Source organism: Ranitomeya imitator, chromosome 3, assembly GCF_032444005.1.
Source record: "Ranitomeya imitator isolate aRanImi1 chromosome 3, aRanImi1.pri, whole genome shotgun sequence".
NCBI classification, from domain to species: domain Eukaryota; kingdom Metazoa; phylum Chordata; class Amphibia; order Anura; family Dendrobatidae; genus Ranitomeya; species Ranitomeya imitator.
Window position 1 is genome coordinate 397,946,947 of NC_091284.1, and position 17,629 is coordinate 397,964,575.

At 44.3% G+C, this 17,629-nt stretch overlaps 2 protein-coding genes across 5 annotated transcripts in view; both read right to left on the reverse strand.

Moving 5' to 3' along the window:
• Nucleotides 1-7,614: 7,614 nt before the first annotated feature.
• Nucleotides 7,615-10,728, reverse strand: LOC138670050 (uncharacterized). The gene is made up of 2 exons (XM_069757047.1): nucleotides 9,076-10,728; nucleotides 7,615-8,707 (listed from the first exon to the last, which is right to left on the reverse strand). Exons 1-2 carry the CDS (start codon nucleotides 9,432-9,434, stop codon nucleotides 8,422-8,424), a joined length of 645 nt encoding a protein of 214 aa, XP_069613148.1. The 5' UTR covers nucleotides 9,435-10,728; the 3' UTR covers nucleotides 7,615-8,421.
• A 151-nt stretch (nucleotides 10,729-10,879) lies between these two features.
• BSDC1 (BSD domain containing 1) overlaps nucleotides 10,880-17,629 on the reverse strand; it is a 60,972-nt gene continuing 54,222 nt past the window's right edge. For all 4 annotated transcript variants that reach the window (XM_069757046.1, XM_069757044.1, XM_069757043.1 and 1 more), the window contains one exon: nucleotides 10,880-12,365. In XM_069757046.1, coding sequence (XP_069613147.1) covers nucleotides 12,333-12,365 — 33 coding nt within the window. In that variant the 3' untranslated portion in view covers nucleotides 10,880-12,332. The remainder of the gene's footprint in view (nucleotides 12,366-17,629) is intronic.

A 17,629-nucleotide genomic window follows, 5' to 3' on the forward strand; every position in this document is an offset into this window, starting at 1 on the left:
TTGTTAGTTTGGAAATATAGGTTTAGCTCCTCCTTTATAGTAGATAAGACCGTTGGGTCTGTTAATAGGGACTCGTTCAGTCTCCACCTGAACAACCTAGAAGTGGTAATGAAGTTAAAAACAGAGAGAACGGCATCATGGTCTGACCAAGATGATACTATATGTCGGGAGTATAAGATCGAGGGGAGTGTTTTGGAGGAGGTGAGATGTAAGTCAATTCTGGAATAGGACTTTTGTGCGGGGGAGAAATATGTATATCCCCTCTGAGGGCCATTTAGTTCTCGCCAGATATCTGCCAGACAATGTACTTTCAGCATTTGTAGGATTTTTTTCCTGTCTGTTTTAGGGTACCGTCACACAGTGGCATTTTGATCGCTACGACGGCACGATTTGTGACGTTCCAGCGATATATCCGTGACGTTCCAGCGATCTCGCTGTGTCTGACACGCTCCTGCGATCAGGGACCCCGCAGAGAATCGTACGTCGTAGCAGATCGTTTGAAACTTTCTTTCTTTCGTCTAGTGTCCCGCTGTGGCGGCATGATCGCATGGTGTAACAAAGGTGTGCACGATATTGTATACGATGTGCGCATAGTAACCAACGGCTTCTACATCGCACATACGTCAAGAAATTATCGCTCCAGCGTCGTACATTGCAAAGTGTGACAGCAGTCTACGACGCTGGAGCGATATTGTTACGATGCTGGAGCGTCACGAATCGTGCCGTCGTAGCGACCAAAGTGCCACTGTGTGACGGTACCCTTAGATATGTCTGCTCGATTCAGTGAGCTGCTGTCGAGTGACGGGCTTAAAGTGAGATTAAAGTCACCACACCATATAAGGTGGTGATATGAGAATGAGGCTAATTTAGATAGAATTAGACATATGACCCGGGTCTGAGTGGCAGTTGGCAGGTAACTGTTAACAATGCATATATTTAGACCCTGCAGGGTCCCCTGTTGTGAATTCTGTGGCAGAGCTCCCTCCTGTGGTCACAAGTGGTACTTCGGCTGATTCTCTCTGGGAGCTTCCGTTTGTGGAGGAAACTGGTACTGCTGCTTCTGAGTTTCCTCCCTCAGGTGATCTGGTGAGGTCGTTAGGTGCTTCTATACTTAACCCCACCTAATGCTTTGATTCATGCTTCCTGTCAATGTTCCAGTGTTGGACTTGTGTTTCTCTGGATCATTCCTGTGGCCTGCTGCTCTGCATAGCTAAGTGCTTCTTTGCTATTTGTTGCTATTTTTTCTGTCCAGCTTGTCTATTTGTTTTGCTGGAAGCTCTGGGACGCAAAGGGTGTACCTCCGTGCCGTTAGTTCGGTACGGAGGGTCTTTTTGCCCCTTTGCGTGGTTTTCTTTAGGGTTTTGTGTAGACCGCAAAGTTATCTTTCCTATCCTCGTTCTGTCTAGAATATCAGGCCTCACTTTGCTGAATCTATTTCATCCCTACGTTTGTCTTTTCATCTTACTCACAGTCATTATATGTGGGGGGCTGCCTTTTCCTTTGGGGTATTTCTCTGAGGCAAGGTAGGCTTATTTTTCTATCTTCAGGCTAGTTAGTTTCTCAGGCTGTGCCGAGTTGCATAGGGAGCGTTAGGCGCAATCCACGGCTGCCTCTAGTTGTGTTTGGAGAGGATCAGGGATTGCGGTCTGCAGAGTTCCCACGTCTCAGAGCTCGTTCTGTTATTTTGGGTTATTGTCAGATCACTGTGTGTGCTCTGACCTCCATGTCCATTGTTATACTGAATTGCCTTTCATAACAGTCCCCATCAGGATAATGAACCTGCCCTCAGGATCTGAGTACGTGTTAGTGGGTTGGAGTGGAAGACTGTTTTTGATTAGTATAGCCACGCCCCTCGTTTTGCGGTCCCAAGTAGAAAGGAAGAATTTCGAATAATGTGTATCTAGGAATTTGGGGTGGGATACATCAGATAGGGATTGCATACATTAGTTAGGACTGCTCTGATAAGGGTATACCGTGAAGATTGGTAGAGCAGCTTAGTATACATTTTTTGCAAAAAACGTATCAACCAAATACCCTGTTTTTTACATCTTTTACTAGCACTTGCGGATTACTGCAACATTTTTTCAAACTGAGTGTTTTTGGTTTTACTATTCTCTTTTGTGTCTACATGTTAAATTAAGTGGACACTGCTAATAAGAGGCAAACCATCTTCCTCCACCCGACCCCGACCCACAAATTCACCACCACAGAAATAATCTCTATGTGGAAACAAAAGGGAAGAGACAAACAGGGGGAAGACATTGACGCAGAACATGGCATAAATTTTCCAAAGGGCATTGAGCCCATAAGATGCGGCGATCTGGAGTCCCATGTTAAGAAGGACACCAAGATTCACTGAGTTTGGGCAGCATGTTGCGACCCCGAGGACCCCAACCCTTGAATCATCTGAGATTGACTTTATAGTAAAGGGAAAAGAGGAGAGAGGGGGGGGGGAGAGATAAAGAGGGGAAAGGAAAAGGGGGGAGGGATAGGCGGAAAGGAATAGGGATTAGGATGCTTGAAAATATAATAATAAACAGTACAACTGTAAATAGACCGAGCATTACCTGCTAGGTAAGTGACCCAGTTTCAGAGCTGGTTAGAACCGACATCTGGTCCCACAACAGAACCCAGGGACACAGAGAGAATTTTGAGGATGTCAAGCCCTGGGTTATGCGAGTCAAGTGACTTGAGTGTTTTGACTTCTTGTTCTGGGGGTATTCTTCCATTCCCTTACAGGCCTGGGCTTTCTCTGTGGGAGTGAGGATGTCTCTGAGGATAGTGCGATACCAGCCCTAATTAGGGCCTGAGTTCCCTCCTCTAGTGACCAGCAGGTATAGAGTTAGGATTTGAAAGTGAAGATAAGGGCAAATGGGAAGCCCCACCTATATTTAACCTGGGCTTCTTGTAGAGAGGCCGTAATTGACCTGAGGGCCCTTCTCCTGGCCAGTGTGGAGGGTGCAATGTCCGCGTAGATGTGTACTGAGTCTGGTAGGCCGGGTAAGATAGGGTGGTTTCTAGCTGCCAGCAAGATCTGATCGCGTGTCTCCTCATAATGCATTTTTAGTATTACATCTCTTGGCATATCATTAGACCGCGGCTTGCCCAGTGCCCTGTGTATTCTTGTAATATGGAGAAGGGTCGGGTCCAGGTCCGGTAAAAGGGCCGTGAAAAGGGCTGTTGCTGTATCTTTAAGGGCAACAACATGTTCAGGAAGGCCCCTAATTCGTATGTTGCTCCTTCTAGATCTATTCTCATAGTCCTCACATTTTAATTCTAGCTCAGAAATGCGGTCAGCATGTAGCTTGAGAGTCTCCTGATCTTCCTCTAGCGCATCTGAGACAGCCTCCATTTTTTCCTCCAGGTTGTTTGTGCGCTGGGCTAAATCTTGTAACTGGGATGAGATACCCTGCATAGCGGTTCTGAGTTCCTCTCTAAGGGTCTCCTGCAGTGATCTCGTGAGGGCAGCCGTTGAGATCATCACATCCGATTGTGGGGGAATGTCATCCTGCTCTGCGCTCCCGTCGCCTTGGGTTGCAGAGGTTATTAGAGGATTAGCTGCTGCAGCCATTTTGGATGGGGTGCCGCTCATAAGTAGTTCTGAAATGGTGCGGCCTGCTGCCTGTGTCGTGCTTCCCTTTTTTGGCATTGCAGATCGTCTCACTCTCAAAGACACGCTGTCCCCGGGGAGGGAGAATATTTACTGTGCTCCGGTCGCTGGAAAGGGTTAAATGGGGTCCGACGGGTAGCAGAGCTCAGCACAACATATCGGTCATTGCCGGACCCCGCGCATGCGCCCCGTCAATACAGTCTTATCTCCTAATTCACTTCACTTAGTTGCGGGACAGGTTATATGTGAGGGGTAGTAGTGCAGTCTGAAAGGTAATGTTACCAAGCTTAATTTTATCAGCCCCAGTTATAAGTTGCAGCCTGCTGCTTTCTGCAGCTAAGAGGTGCCGCGTTTTAAGGGCGTCAGCAGTGCTCTACAGGCCTCAGGTCTTATATGGCTTGTGACCCAACTACTAGTGTCTCCTGGAGGGGAACTTATCGCCCCTACTGCCGATGGTCGTGTTCCCGGTGATCGCAGGGATCTCTTCCCTCCTGAGCCCGCTCACCCCCGCAGAGGAAGGTGGAAGGTGCCTGGTTACCTTTTGCAGAGGAGCGGGAGATGAAGCGTGGGAACGCCGGGGTTAATAGATACCGGTGTGATAGTTCCGTAGCTGCTGGGCGATGGCAGACCCGTGAGCCCTCTGGGATGATAAGATCTTTACTTCTCACCGCCAGTATCCTCTCTGGTTAGCTGTTCAGGGGTTAAACCAGGGCTCTGGCGGTGCGGTATAATCTCTCCAGACCGATGCTGCTCCCAGGGCTGTGTGACGTCACTGTGGAGGAGCTGTTCCCGCTCCTGCTTTTAATGGCGGCGATTGGCACCAAAATACAGGCCCAAGGGTGGGGGAGGAAGAACAGGGACTGCTCCTGCTATAATGTCCCGCAAGCCTCCGCTCTTCACCTACGTCCGGCAGGGCTCGGGCAGAGGAGGTGGGAGTGAGGGGACGATAGGGACGGGCGGCGTGGTAGTCTCTCCTGGGTGAGTGGTCCGGACCGCCGTTACCTCTGTGCGCTGCCTGCTGCTGGGGTGTGCGCGGTCTCCCCCCGCGCCGCCACTGCTCCCCAACTCACCGGAGCAGCCGCTCAGCGCCGCGATCCCCCTCCTTGCCTCACTGCTCCGTGACCGCTCTGGGGCTCTGCTGTGTGCCGCTCCTCCGCTGCAGGGGCTCCCTCACTGCCGGGCTGCAGAAGGGATCTGTGATGGCGCCGTCCGGCTGTGGTGCTGTGTGCTCCCGCTGGCGCCTTCTCTCGGCGCTGAAGTTAGGCTGAGTCTGTTTGGAGACTCCCAGGGCTCACAATTGCCGGGTTCCCCGGGGCTTTGACACGGTTATGGGGTCCCCAAGTGTAGAAATCCAGGGAGCTCGTGTCACCCACGTCTGCTCCGCTCGAGCTCCAGGCCATGCCCCCCAAAGGTAAATTTTAAACTTGGAGTATGTACAAATGGCCACACATGCAATACTGAGTTGGTTGAGGGTTTATTTTTTAAGCAGAAAGGTAATTGAAAATTTTTAAAAGGTGTTTTTTTGGGGTTTTTTTAGTAATTTTTAAAGGGATATTTTAAAATCACATATGTGGTCAATAAATTTTCACATGGTGCTTAGTCCTTTCAATTTTACATGTTTTTTTTGTTTGTTTGGGTGGGTGGAAAAGGTTTTACAACTTGCACATACTATTGAAGTAGGTAATCCAGCTCAGACTGGTGTGCCTTGGGTCTATTTGTTTTTGGGTTTGTTTCTCAAAACTGTTGGTGTTGGCCTGCATGAACACTGCTCACATAATTTGAGCAGGGTGGTTATTAAATCTTTTAGATGAGTTTGGGGGGTGGGTCCAATTATAAATTCTTTATACTTACAGAGCCACCAGGGACCACAACCACCTTTGTAAGCCATCAGGGACGACCAAGACCATGCACACACAGCAAGCCAATTTCCAGATGCAAGTTTTGAAGACCACAAATCTGCCAATTCAATGTGTATAGCAGATTACAAGTGTCTTTTTACTTACAGAGCCACCAGGGATGACAGCAAGAATGTCCTCTTCTGAGAGCCCTCCTCCAGAGCGAAAGCGTGTAGCGGTCAGTTAAAAAAAAAACAACATCTTTTTGGTCTTATAGTTAAAATTTCTGTTAATCACTATATGCATTAATTATGTTTTCACAGGAAGCTGAAGCAGCCGAGGGCTTCTCAGAAGGGGACGAGATGGGTGGAGAAATGCCAGGAGCGGGTGTAAGTTGTGGTGAAACAGTTTCTTCACACATCACAGTGCACCCAACACAAAACAGATCTTCATACATCACTGTACACATACAACATATGCTTACATCAAAGATAATTATTTTTCTTTTGTTTTAGTCTGCTGCCCATTCTGGCCAACGTCATGAAGGTCCTCTCAGCCGCTCCCAGAGTCGACGTCATCATCGCCGCAGCGGTCAGCCAGCAGTGTTGTAATTTTTTTTTTCCTCTTGGTAGTTTTGTGTTTCAGTGTACTAATTTTTAATTTATTTTTTTTTTCTTTTCACAGTCTTCACAGCGTGCTCCCGACACAGATGGTGAGGACAAAGGACTCGATGTGGACCACCTCATCGAGGAGGTCTGCGAGCGGGAGCCGCTGTGGAACATGGCTGACCGCAGGCATGCTGATACACATGTGACCCGTCGGCTTTGGGAGGAAGTCTGCCAAAATCTTTTTCCGAGGTGGGAGGACCTTCAGCCAAGGCAGCAGAGTAAAGAACGTAAGTATTCACTTTTCAGTAATGTTTTGAGCTGAATGGAATGTATTGTAATGAACCTTTTTTCATTTCATTCTTGTCTTCACAGGTTAAATGGGTTAGGAAGCGGTGGCGGTCACTCAGGGATCGCTTCAAGAGGGCGTTTAACCAGGAGATGCAGGCCCCGAGTGGCTCAGCAGGATGAAGAAGGACTCGGTACAAATACAGCCGTGCCCTGTCCTTCTTCAGGGAAACAATGCTGAGTAGAACGTAAGTGTTCAACAGCCCATTGAATAAATCACCATGTTTACCTGTCTAACTTTTTTGGTTTCAGTCAGGGCTTTTCCCTATCAATATATTGCTTTTTTTCCTATTTCACAGCACCGTCTGTAGCCATCGGGCGCCTGCATCTACCTTGGACCCCTCTCGAGCGATCTCTCAGGAGTCTGCCACCGAGGGCCACGTCGGTAGACCCCATCCCTCTGACCCCTCCGGTACCTCTGCCCCATCCACTTCCACCGCCGCCAGCACTGGAGCATCATCGAAGCCTTCGTTACTTGAAGCTGCTGGTCAACAGTTAGCGTTCCCTTTACCCCACCCCTCTGATCCTGCCACCTCTAGACCACCATTAGGTTCGTGGTGGCAGCGACAGAGGGGTCCGGAAAGGAGCTATGCTCCTGAGTTCTTGCATCTGAATGCAGCCTTCCAAAGCTCTTTCAAAGTTTTGGGAGAGCATGTGACTGCTGGGTTCAATATGATGCAAACACGCATGAGTGAACACAGCAGTTGCTTGGATAGGCTGCATTCAGATGCAAGTCAATCTCCAAACAACCTTTTTTTTCAATCCATGCTCAGGAGCATGGAAAAGCTTTCTCTTGACCAGCAGATGCAGGTAACGCAAGGCTGCCATGCTGCTCTAGTGCAGGTCATGTCCGAAGCCCCTCCAACACCCACACAGCCACTACAACTTTTCCAGCCCAGGCCCAATACCAAACAGTCCCAATACCAATCACAGTCCCAATTCCCATCCCGGCCCCAAATCCCAATGTCTTCCCCAATGTTTTCTTCCTTGTCCAGCTTTCCTTCCCCATCTAGTATTCCACCTACCCCAACACCCCCCCCCCCCCCCCGCTCAGCCTCCTGTTCCCCCCCTTCCAGTACACCCCAACCCAGTAGGCTTTCCCCACCTATCGACGTGGTCCAACCTTCCAGCCCCTCCGCTAGTATCTCCACCCCACAAATATATACAAAAAAGTTTTAACACAAAAAGTTTTATTAAAAAAAAAGTATGACAAGGTTTTGAAATTTAAAAAAAAAAAAATGTAAATAAAATTTATTTTGGTTTAAACTCTACTATTTGTTTCAGTGCCTTCAAACAAAAGGTAAAAAAAAAAAATTACACACCACACGTTGAAAGGTATAACATATTTGGTTTATTACCAAAAATACCAAACTTTTGGAACTTGGTGTCACTAAAAACACTTTGGCAAGACAACATAGTGTGAGATCTTCCCTTATGTTTCTGTACAAAGAACCCTGCCTACAGGTGACACAAAGTACTCTGCAAAGTGGTCCCTCATTCTGGAAAAAGAACCTGCGGAGCGAACAGAGCTGCTGTGGTAATCCCACAAGGTTGTTTCTGAGTCTTCATCATCCACGGAAACAGGCTCCTTGGAAAGTACAAAGTTATGCAGCACCATACAGGCCTTGACAACCTCATCCACTGTTTGTGTGTGCAGTCTTATGGCAGTTCGCAGAACTCGCCACTTTGCGGTTAATATTCCAAAAGCACACTCCACCACTCGTCTGGCTCGAGTTAAGCGGTAATTGAATACCCATTTTGTTCTAGTTAAGTCTCTGCTTGCATACGGTTTTAGTAGGTGTGGCGATAACTGGAATGCCTCATCACCAACACATACATATGGCACAGGTGGTGCAGTTGTTCCCGGGACTGGTCTGGCTGGTGGAAAATCATACGTATCTCCATACAAACAACGGCCCATCGGAGAGTTTTTGAATACTTGCGAGTCGTTGGATCGGCCATAGGCTCCAATGTCCACAGCCAGGAATTTGCAGTTGGCATCTGCTATGGCCATCAGTACTATTTAAAAGTACTTCTTGTAGTTAAAGTACTTTGAGCCAGATCCTGCCGGTTTTGCAATACGGATGTGTTTGCCATCTACAGCACTCAAGCAATTTGGGAAATGGCAGAGTTTCTCAAAAAGTTCTGCACTTGTCAGCCAGATGTCCTTTGTCGGTTGTGGAATGTACTCCTGGTGCAAGATTTCCCGGATAGCCAGACAAGTCTCTTTCACAATTCCGGAAATTGTAGATATTCCAAGGCGGAACTGGTAATGTAGTGAAGTTAGGGATTCTACTGTAGCCAGGAAGCTGTGAAAAACCAATAAAAATGTTAGTAAAAATTGCAAAGACCAACATAACATTTTTAAGCAATTTACACAAATATTACATTTTTTTTTTAAAGTTTCAATAAATGGCACTGTGGAAATTTTTGTTCTGTTGGGATGCACATTAAAACCAGCATTTTTACATCTGTGCATTCCTATATTGAGCAGGTGTAAAACACTGGAATGGCCACAAACAATAAAAAAATTTACATGCTGCAGAAAATGCAACGCAATGTTTCAGCACAGTATTTTCTGCAGCATGTTCACTGCTGATGTTGCTTTCTATAGGTTAAAACATGTTTACATGACATTAAATATGAGCAATGACATAAAAAAAAAAATAAGGCTTACCGCAGTGTCACCATCAGCCACTCCGCCGGTGCGATGGAAAACCTCATGCGTGTGTCCTGCCTTTGGATGACATCCCCAACTTGTTCCAGCAACAAATCAAAGTGCTCCCGCCTCATCCGGACATAATTAAAACATTTGTCCGGGTTCTGCCGCAACTCTATGTAGAGAGTTGAATGGACGCCCCGGGTCATCCGCAGTTCATTTATAGGATGTATCCATAGTCGTCGCCGGCGACGTCGCTGTTGAAGAATGCTCCGTTTTGCTGCTGCCTCCTTCTCCCGAACTATTATATCCAGCCGATTGGTCTCAAAAATCACATCAGTTACCACATTCGCAATCCTCCCAAGCACTCCTTCCATCTCTGCCACTTTTTCTAAACCCTTTCAAAGATGGGCTGTAAAAACAGTCAGTATATAGTTTTCCCTATTTTCCAGTAGCCAATCAAATTTCGGAGACTCCCATTTTTAGGCTTGGAAAACGGATCCGTCATAAAAAAACGGATGAAACTGATGGTAAAAACGGACACAACGGATACAGTTTTTCGACGGAACCGTCTAGCGGATTTGCGATGGATCCGTCGAGATACTATATGCGTTGCATCCGTTTTTCACTATTTTTGACACATCTGTCAATACGTCGCAACGACGCATTGTGACGGCCGCCAGACGATGCTAGTGTGAAAGAAGCCTTAACGTTCCACAACATACTATTAAGTCATGGAATGTGTAAAGGAATTTGGAGAGGGCTCAGAAGCAGAGATTGACCCAAACAGGGTAAGTGATGGCTATAGTACACACTCGCCATATGCCTTTAGCTGCAGCCATCAGCACTACCACCAATGATAGCAGTCAATCACTGACACCGGCATTTAAGTGCCGCTGTATGGCCAAGACATCTGTTCGGGTGCCCATTGGCCCCCGTGAGGCGATCATGGGGAGCCGATAAGTTGTTATGATAGTCGGGGGCTAGCGGAAGGTTCCATTGCCTGTTATGTGATATCTCATTTGACATCCAGCCTGTGACTGGGCATCATTGGAGACTGTCATTTTCTCTAATTACAACAATACAGCAGGTATATAGTAGAAGTGATCGAATGATTGCAAGTTCATGTCCCCTAACTCCAGTGCTCATTTCAAACCAACTGATGTTTTCAGGATATAATACTGCATTTTTTTTACCATTCTCCCATACTTTATATGGTAAAATGAGTAGTGTCACTAAAAAACATACAACTCATCCCACAGAAAATGAGCCCTCATACTGCTATGTCGGAGAGAAAAATAAAACGTTCTAGCCATTTAAAAATGGAGAAGAAAAACTCTGGTGCTAGATCTATCTGCTTGACATGCCACTAACACCATTCATCCTAGTTTACAGGTTACACCTAACTGAGAAGGCATTTGCTGGGCTCAGTAAGCTGATGGGCAAGTGCAGGATCCAGAAGGGAATAACTGAGTGCAATGGATAGGAGAAATAATAGAAGGGACATCATTTCCTTGCACCCTAGAAAACTAGACTGTTTTGATGAAATTGAGGATGCCGATTTAGGGATAAATTACCATACTGCATAAAGAAGTGTTCTAGCATCCCAGAAATAATCATGTGCAAAGTGTTTTTTTTTTTTTTGTTTTTCTAAAAAAAAAAAACACCGATTTAAAATTAAGTAATTTCTTTGTGATACAGTTTCCTGAAATATTCTTTAAGAGAACTTAGTTGTAATCCATCAGAAGCAAAAAATATTTTACCCAATGCAATTTAAGCCCATTGATGCAACATTTCCTGGAAAGAATACATTCAGAAGAGGTACAGGGTTGCTTAACGAACTTTATTTACTATAAAATAAAGGAGCATTTTGTTGGATTTCTATGCAGTAAGTGTAAAGTAGAGTAACTCATCCAACCATTTCAGTCTTAACCTCTAAATGAAAGTCTGGTAGAAGTTTCAGTGGAAGAAAAAAAAAAAAAAAAAGACCAAAAAGCAGATGTGAAATTTCTGTGTGAGATTTTCCCCTAAAATGTTGCCCTCCTCCACCTTTCTGCTGTAATAAATAGGAAATATATATTGCACAAACGACTGGGTAGCAGGATGAAAGGATAAGAGAGGCTAATATAACAAATTAGAATCGGGTCCCCACAGCAAAATATGAACCCAAACAGATTACTGCATTATTGGTGGACAACCCTTGCTTTACCACTGCAGAGTCCTCTATTTAAAAAAACAATGGATACGTACCCCACACAGTTGCTGTCATGTCGGTGTCACATAACCGCTGCAGCCAATCAGCAGCCACTGATTGGTTTCAGCTCAACAATATTCTGAGCTGATCTTCTCTCACTGCTGATCTAATAAAGGCTGCAGTCTGTCAGCAGCCACTAATTGGCTGTGGCGATCACATGATGTTACAACGTCACTTGACCAGTAAGGAATAATGGTGCGGACATGAAACTGTGGGAGGCGAGTATCTATTCGGTTTGTTGTAATTGGGTCCCTGCAGTGATTAAACAAGGGATTGTCCACTAATGGACACCCACTTTAACCACACAGTAATGATCATTTAGCAGTGTATAGCAGAGTCTTCCGATCCATTTGGCAAAATGTCAATTAGGTTTTTATTATATAGTGAGTCGACAGTTGTCGGAACTATTACTATATAGGAAAGGCCTCAAACTAGGTGCCGTAGAAGGTGTAAAGGTTGGCAGCTTAGGAAGCCTAGCCCTATGTGAATCAAGCATTCTGTACAGTGAATTCGGATTTATGCTTTGCATAAGCAATTTATCCACTTAAATCGATTTGCCACAAAATGAGCAAATTAAGATGTGTGGGTTTTTTTTTTACTACATTGATCAGTTTGTTTTATTCCAATGTCATGTTCCCAAATCAGAATGCAAATCTATTCAGGCATTTTACAACACAAAAAAAAGCAACTACTAAGCAGTCCTGCCAAGAAACATCACATCCACATGCATTGCCTCCAGATAGCAAGAAATGTCAACAGGATTGAGACATTGCCTTTTAATCAAACGCAAAGGCAAAGTCCTGCAGAGAAAGGGCAAGCGTAAGACAAGATATTGAACTATGCCTTAAAACCCTGCTATGCCGATGCACACAAATGCATTCATCTCTCCTGTGTACATGATGCGCCACCCAGTACAGATTAGAGGAGCATGATGGATGTCTGGCAGATGAAGTTGGAGGAGAAAGCTTTCAGCTCTTCATGTAGTGTCCAGGTGAAGAAGCAGAGATCTCTTTTCTATTAGTTATTCCCAGTTTTCCCAGTCTTCATCCTCAAGCTGAAAATAAGGACAAGAGAAACATTGATACAGAATAATCAATCCGGCATGAACTTGAGCATCCCTCAATGAGAACTGTATATAAAACTGAGGCAATAACTAAGCCTTTATTAGCCCTAGTGCTCACATAAATCACCGGAAAATAGTGAAGTTCCGGAGATTTTTATAATTATGCTAAAGGGATATACAAAATATATCAAAATTAGAGTTACGTGAAAGTAAACACAGTCTGTTTTACGGCCGTGTTACATGGTTATGGGAGAAACTGGCTAGAAATTAATATACAATAAGTTATATACAGTTATATGAAAAAGTTTGGGCACCTCTATTAATCTTAATGTTTTATAAAAATTGTTTTTTTTTTTTTTGCAACAGCCATTTCAGTTTCATATATCTAATAACTGTTGGACACAGTAATGTTTCTACCTTGAAATGAGGTTTATTGTACTAACAGAAAATGTGCAATCTGCATTCAAACAAAATTTGACAGGTGCATAAGTATGGGCACCCTTATTTTCTTGTTTTAAATGCTCCTACCTACTTTTTACTGACTTACTAAAGCACTTTTTATTTGGTTTTCTAACCTCATTGAGCTTTGAACTTCATAGCCAGGTGTATGCAATCATGAGAAAAGCTACTTAAGGTGGCCACTTGCAAGTTGTTCTCCTGTTTGAATCTCCTCTGAAGAGTGGCATCATGGGCTCCTCAAAACAACTGTCTAATGATCTGAAAACAAAGATTATTCAACATAGTTGTTCAGGGGAAGGATACAAAAAGCTTTCTCAGAGATTTAACCTGTCAATTTCCACTGTGAGGAACATAGTTAGGAAATGGAAGAACACAGGTACAGTTCTTGTTAAGGCCTGAAGTGGCAGGCCAAGAAAAACATCAGAAAGGCAGAGAAGAAGAATGGTGAGATCAGTCAAGGACAATCCTCAGACCATCTCCAGCTCTGCAGATGGTGTCACTGTGCATCGGTCAACTATACAACGCACTATGCACAAGGAGAAGCTGTATGGGAGAATGATGCGAAAGAAGTCGTTTCTGCAAGCACGCTACAAACAGAGTCGGCTGAGGTATGCAAAAGCACATTTGGAGAAGCCAATTTCTTTTTGGAAGAAGGTCCTGTGGACTGATGAAACCAAGATTGAGTTGTTTGGTCATACAAAAAGGCATTATGCATGGCGGCCAAAAAACACAGCATTCCAAGAAAAACACTTGCTACCCACAGTAAAATTTGGTGGAGGTTCCATCATGCTTTGGGGCTGTGTGGCCAATGCCGGCACCAGGAATCTTGTTAAAGTTGAGGGATGGATGGATTCCTCTCAGTATCAGCAGATTCTTGACAATAATGTGCATGAAGTTACGCAGGGGATGGATCTTTCATCAAGACAATGATCCAAAACACCGCTCAAAATCTACTCAGGCATTCATGCAGAGGAACAATTACACTGTTCTGGAATGGCTATCCCAGTCCCCAGACCTGAATATCATTGAACATCTGTGGGATCATTTGAAGAGGGCTGTCCATGCTCGGCGACCATCAAACTTAACTGAATTGGAATTGTTTTGTAAAGAGGAATGGTCAAAAATACCTTCATCCAGGATCCAGGAACTCATTAAAAGCTACAGGAAGCGACTAGAGGCTGTTATTTTTGCAAAAGGAGGATCTACTAAATATTTATGTCACTTTTCTGGTGGGGTGCCCATACTTATGCACCTGTCAAATTTTGTTTGAATGCAGATTGCACATTTTCTGTTAGTACAATAAACCTCATTTCAAGGCAGAAACATTACTGTGTCCAACAGTTATTAGATATATGAAACTGAAATAGCTGTTGCAAAAAAACCAATTGTTATAAAACATTAAGCTTAAGAATAGGGGTGCCCAAACTTTTTCATATAACTGTACGTATACCAAATCAAATGTCGACATATGAAAGCATTGTATTAAATACTCAAATGAAAAGAAAGAGTTTCTTATTGTTTTCTGAAGAACTTGTCTGTATAAATTGTTGTCTGTCCATGATTTTTCAGAAAGGTTGGAAAACCATAATGATGATAAAGCGGATAAGAAATACTTGTCTATAGTTCAGTATGGCAATATAAACTAAATACCAGCATTCGCCGTTCAGCATACTCACAGTACATTACATACACATTTAATAAAAAATATATATATACATGGGAGTGCTTCTATAAAGGGCTTGTCTGGTCGTCTAAAGAAAGTCAGCAGTCACCGCTCAAGGTCCGGATTCTCCAGTATTGCCAGTGAGAGCAGGCAGTCAGTATGTGGTCTGCATACACGTGGTTACGTACTGACTAGACATGTGTGGCCTCGCTCAATACAAGTGGTATTGAATGAGGCCGAGCAAGTCTAGTCAGTACGTGCCCGGAAGTAAAAAAAATTGCACAGTTGTGGGCACATGAGCACCCGTTTGCACTCTCTGAGTTCTTCAATAGACTGTACAACCTCTGTAAGTAGTAAGGACACATGTTAGAGAGTATTGCTGCAAGACCAAAGCACACAGGGTTTGTCTGTAGACTGTTACAATGAAGATACAAAGATTCAATTATGGCTGTAGGCACAAAAGACTAGCAGACTTTTAATAAAGACTATTTGCAAAAAATAATGACAAATATATGCATACTCTTAGAACTCTAATCATTATCATCTAGTAAAAACCTGTCATAAAACTCCACTTGCCATGAAAAGAAAAATCACGAGAAAGTACAAAACAAAAAAACAGTGTCCAGCAGAAAGAAAAAGCTACTAAAGACCCAAAGTAGTGAGAGGGATTATGGGAGGAGGAAGACAGTGTGAAGAATGAATAAAGATGCATATTACTGAAGAAGATAGAATGTTTCGCATCACGCTTGTACTATTTATTGATTCTTAGAAAAACATATTGGAATGGTGGATACGCTTTAAAAAGACATAAAATAAAAAAAGCCCTTTGTGATCCTTACAATTCAGAAAGGAGTCACATAATGTGCCAAGTGACCCCAAATATGCAATGGTTGACACACAGGGGGCTGTTTAGTGGGAATAGCTGTACTAATTAGTATACTTCGAGGAATCGAATTTACCAAGGACATTGTTTATAGTGTGAATTTAGCTATATAGATGGATGTAAGAATTCACAGAAGACAATAAATTAACTGCTAACATACCAAAAGGAGGAGAAAGACCAAAGTTTCTAGGTTAAAACGTACATTATTTATTAATTACATGGAATATACTAAAACACAGGACGCACGTGTTGGGCACTTCAGTTTTCTGTGGTAACTCTTGCAGTATGCACCAGCACTATGGGTATGATCTTTGCTTTCATTGTTAATCCGTGCTAGATGTTCACATTTGGGTTTATGACCACTGTCTGTCTTATATGTAATATATGTATTCACCCCTACATGCCCGTTTGATTAATTACTGCTATAGGTGCATATACTGCTATGCTGCTTTGCTACCTTGTTACCAGTCTGTCTTTTTTCTTATGATATACTTTAATTGTTTACTATTATGTGTAATTAATAAATATGTATTTTTTAGCCTAAAAACTCTGGGCTTTCTCCTCCTTTTGCTAATTAGTATACCTCTATTTGGCATTGTTCACATCTTGTGTCCAATGTGCAGTTTTGTGCTGCAATGCCCATTGGCCCCAACGTGTAAACACAGCTTTAGGGTCTTTACTCCTGTGATACTTTTCCATTTTCAACATGTTTGCTCGCGGTCAGTGAAACATTTATGGAAACTATAATAGTCCACACTCCACTAGATTTAGCACACAGAAGTTTGCATATCCAAGATACATTTGTAGCAAACTTTGAACATTTGGATAGAAATAAGAATATTTCAATTCGCTGAACACAACAAAATATAATAGAAAATGTGCACATTTCCTAACAATGATTACATTTTATACAAAAGAGTGGAAAAACATTTATAAAGGGTTATATTAGTATGCACTAGGTCCTATTGGCACTCAGAAGGAACCAGTTTCAAAAAATTTGAGGATGGAAGCAATGGAAAATTCAAGAGGAGAACGTCCCCGGTCGTTGCACCAGGAAAAGAAGGTTTTCCAAGTGCGATGATAAATGCGCATAGACGTAGGCTTTATAGCGCTGATAATGGTAGAGATGACTTGCGGAGAGGAACCTGCCTGTGTTAGAACCCAGGACTCAATGGCCATGCCGTCAAACACAGGGCCTCGGAGTTCTGTTGGTAAATGTGATAGCAGGTCTGCGCGATTCGGTAATCTCCAGGGAACATCGGCGAATAGCTGAACTAGTTCAGCGTACCACGCCCTCTGCTCTTCTTGATGACCCTCAGCAGTAAGGGGAGCGGGGGAAATATGTACGGAAGCCGAAAATGATTCCACAGGAGTATGAGTGCATCTTCCTCGATGGATACTGGATCGTGGGACTGAGCTATGAAGTCGGGAACCTTGGAATTTAGCCGTGAGGCCATCAGATCCACGTCCAGAGTTCCCCAACGACAGCAGATCTGGTGGAAGATCTCTGGATGGAGAGACCACTCCCCGGAGTCGAGGCCTTGACGACTGAGGAAATCTGCCTCCCAATTGTCCAGTCCCGGGATGTGGACAGCAGAAATCATTGAGCGGTTTCATCGGCCCAACGGAGAATGTAGCCTACCTCGTTCATGGCTGCCATGCTGCGGGTTCCCCCTTGTCGGTTGATGTATGCCACTGCAGTGGCATTGTCGGAATAAATCCTGATGGGACAACCCGCCAGGAAGGGATGGGACTGGAGAAGAGCTAACCTGATTGCCCGAATTTCTAAGATGTTGATCGGAAGGCGTGATTCCTGAAGTAACCAGCGGCCCTGAGCAGTGTGATGTAAGAACACCGCTCCCCAGCCTAGAAGACTGGCATCTGTTGCCACAACTAGCCAATGTACTGGAAGAAAAGACTTCCCTTGATTCAGGGAGGACTTTAATGTCCACCACCTGAGAGACTGTCTGACTCGCTGGGGAAGGAAGAACCGACGGTCGAGGGAGAACGGGTTCCTGTCCCAAACAGCCAGGAGGGCATGCTGTAAGGGACGGAGGTATAATTGGGCAAATGGAACCGCCTCCAAGGCTGCTACCATCCTGCCGAGGACTCTCATACTGAAGCGCAGAGAGTGAGTGCGAGGTTGAGAGAGCTTCTGAGCTTTCCACTGTAAGGTTGAGATCTTTTCCGGGGGAAGAAGCACCAACCCCTGGGACGAGTCCAGTATCATTCCTAGAAAGGAAATTCGCT

Coding starts and splice junctions, on each gene's coding strand:
- LOC138670050 (XM_069757047.1), bottom strand. CDS start 9,434: ATGGAAGGAGTGCTTGGGAGGATTGCGAATGTGGTAACTGATGTGATT. Junction 8,708..9,075: donor TGGCTGATGGTGACACTGCG/GTAAGCCTTATT, acceptor GGTTTTTCACAG/CTTCCTGGCTACAGTAGAAT.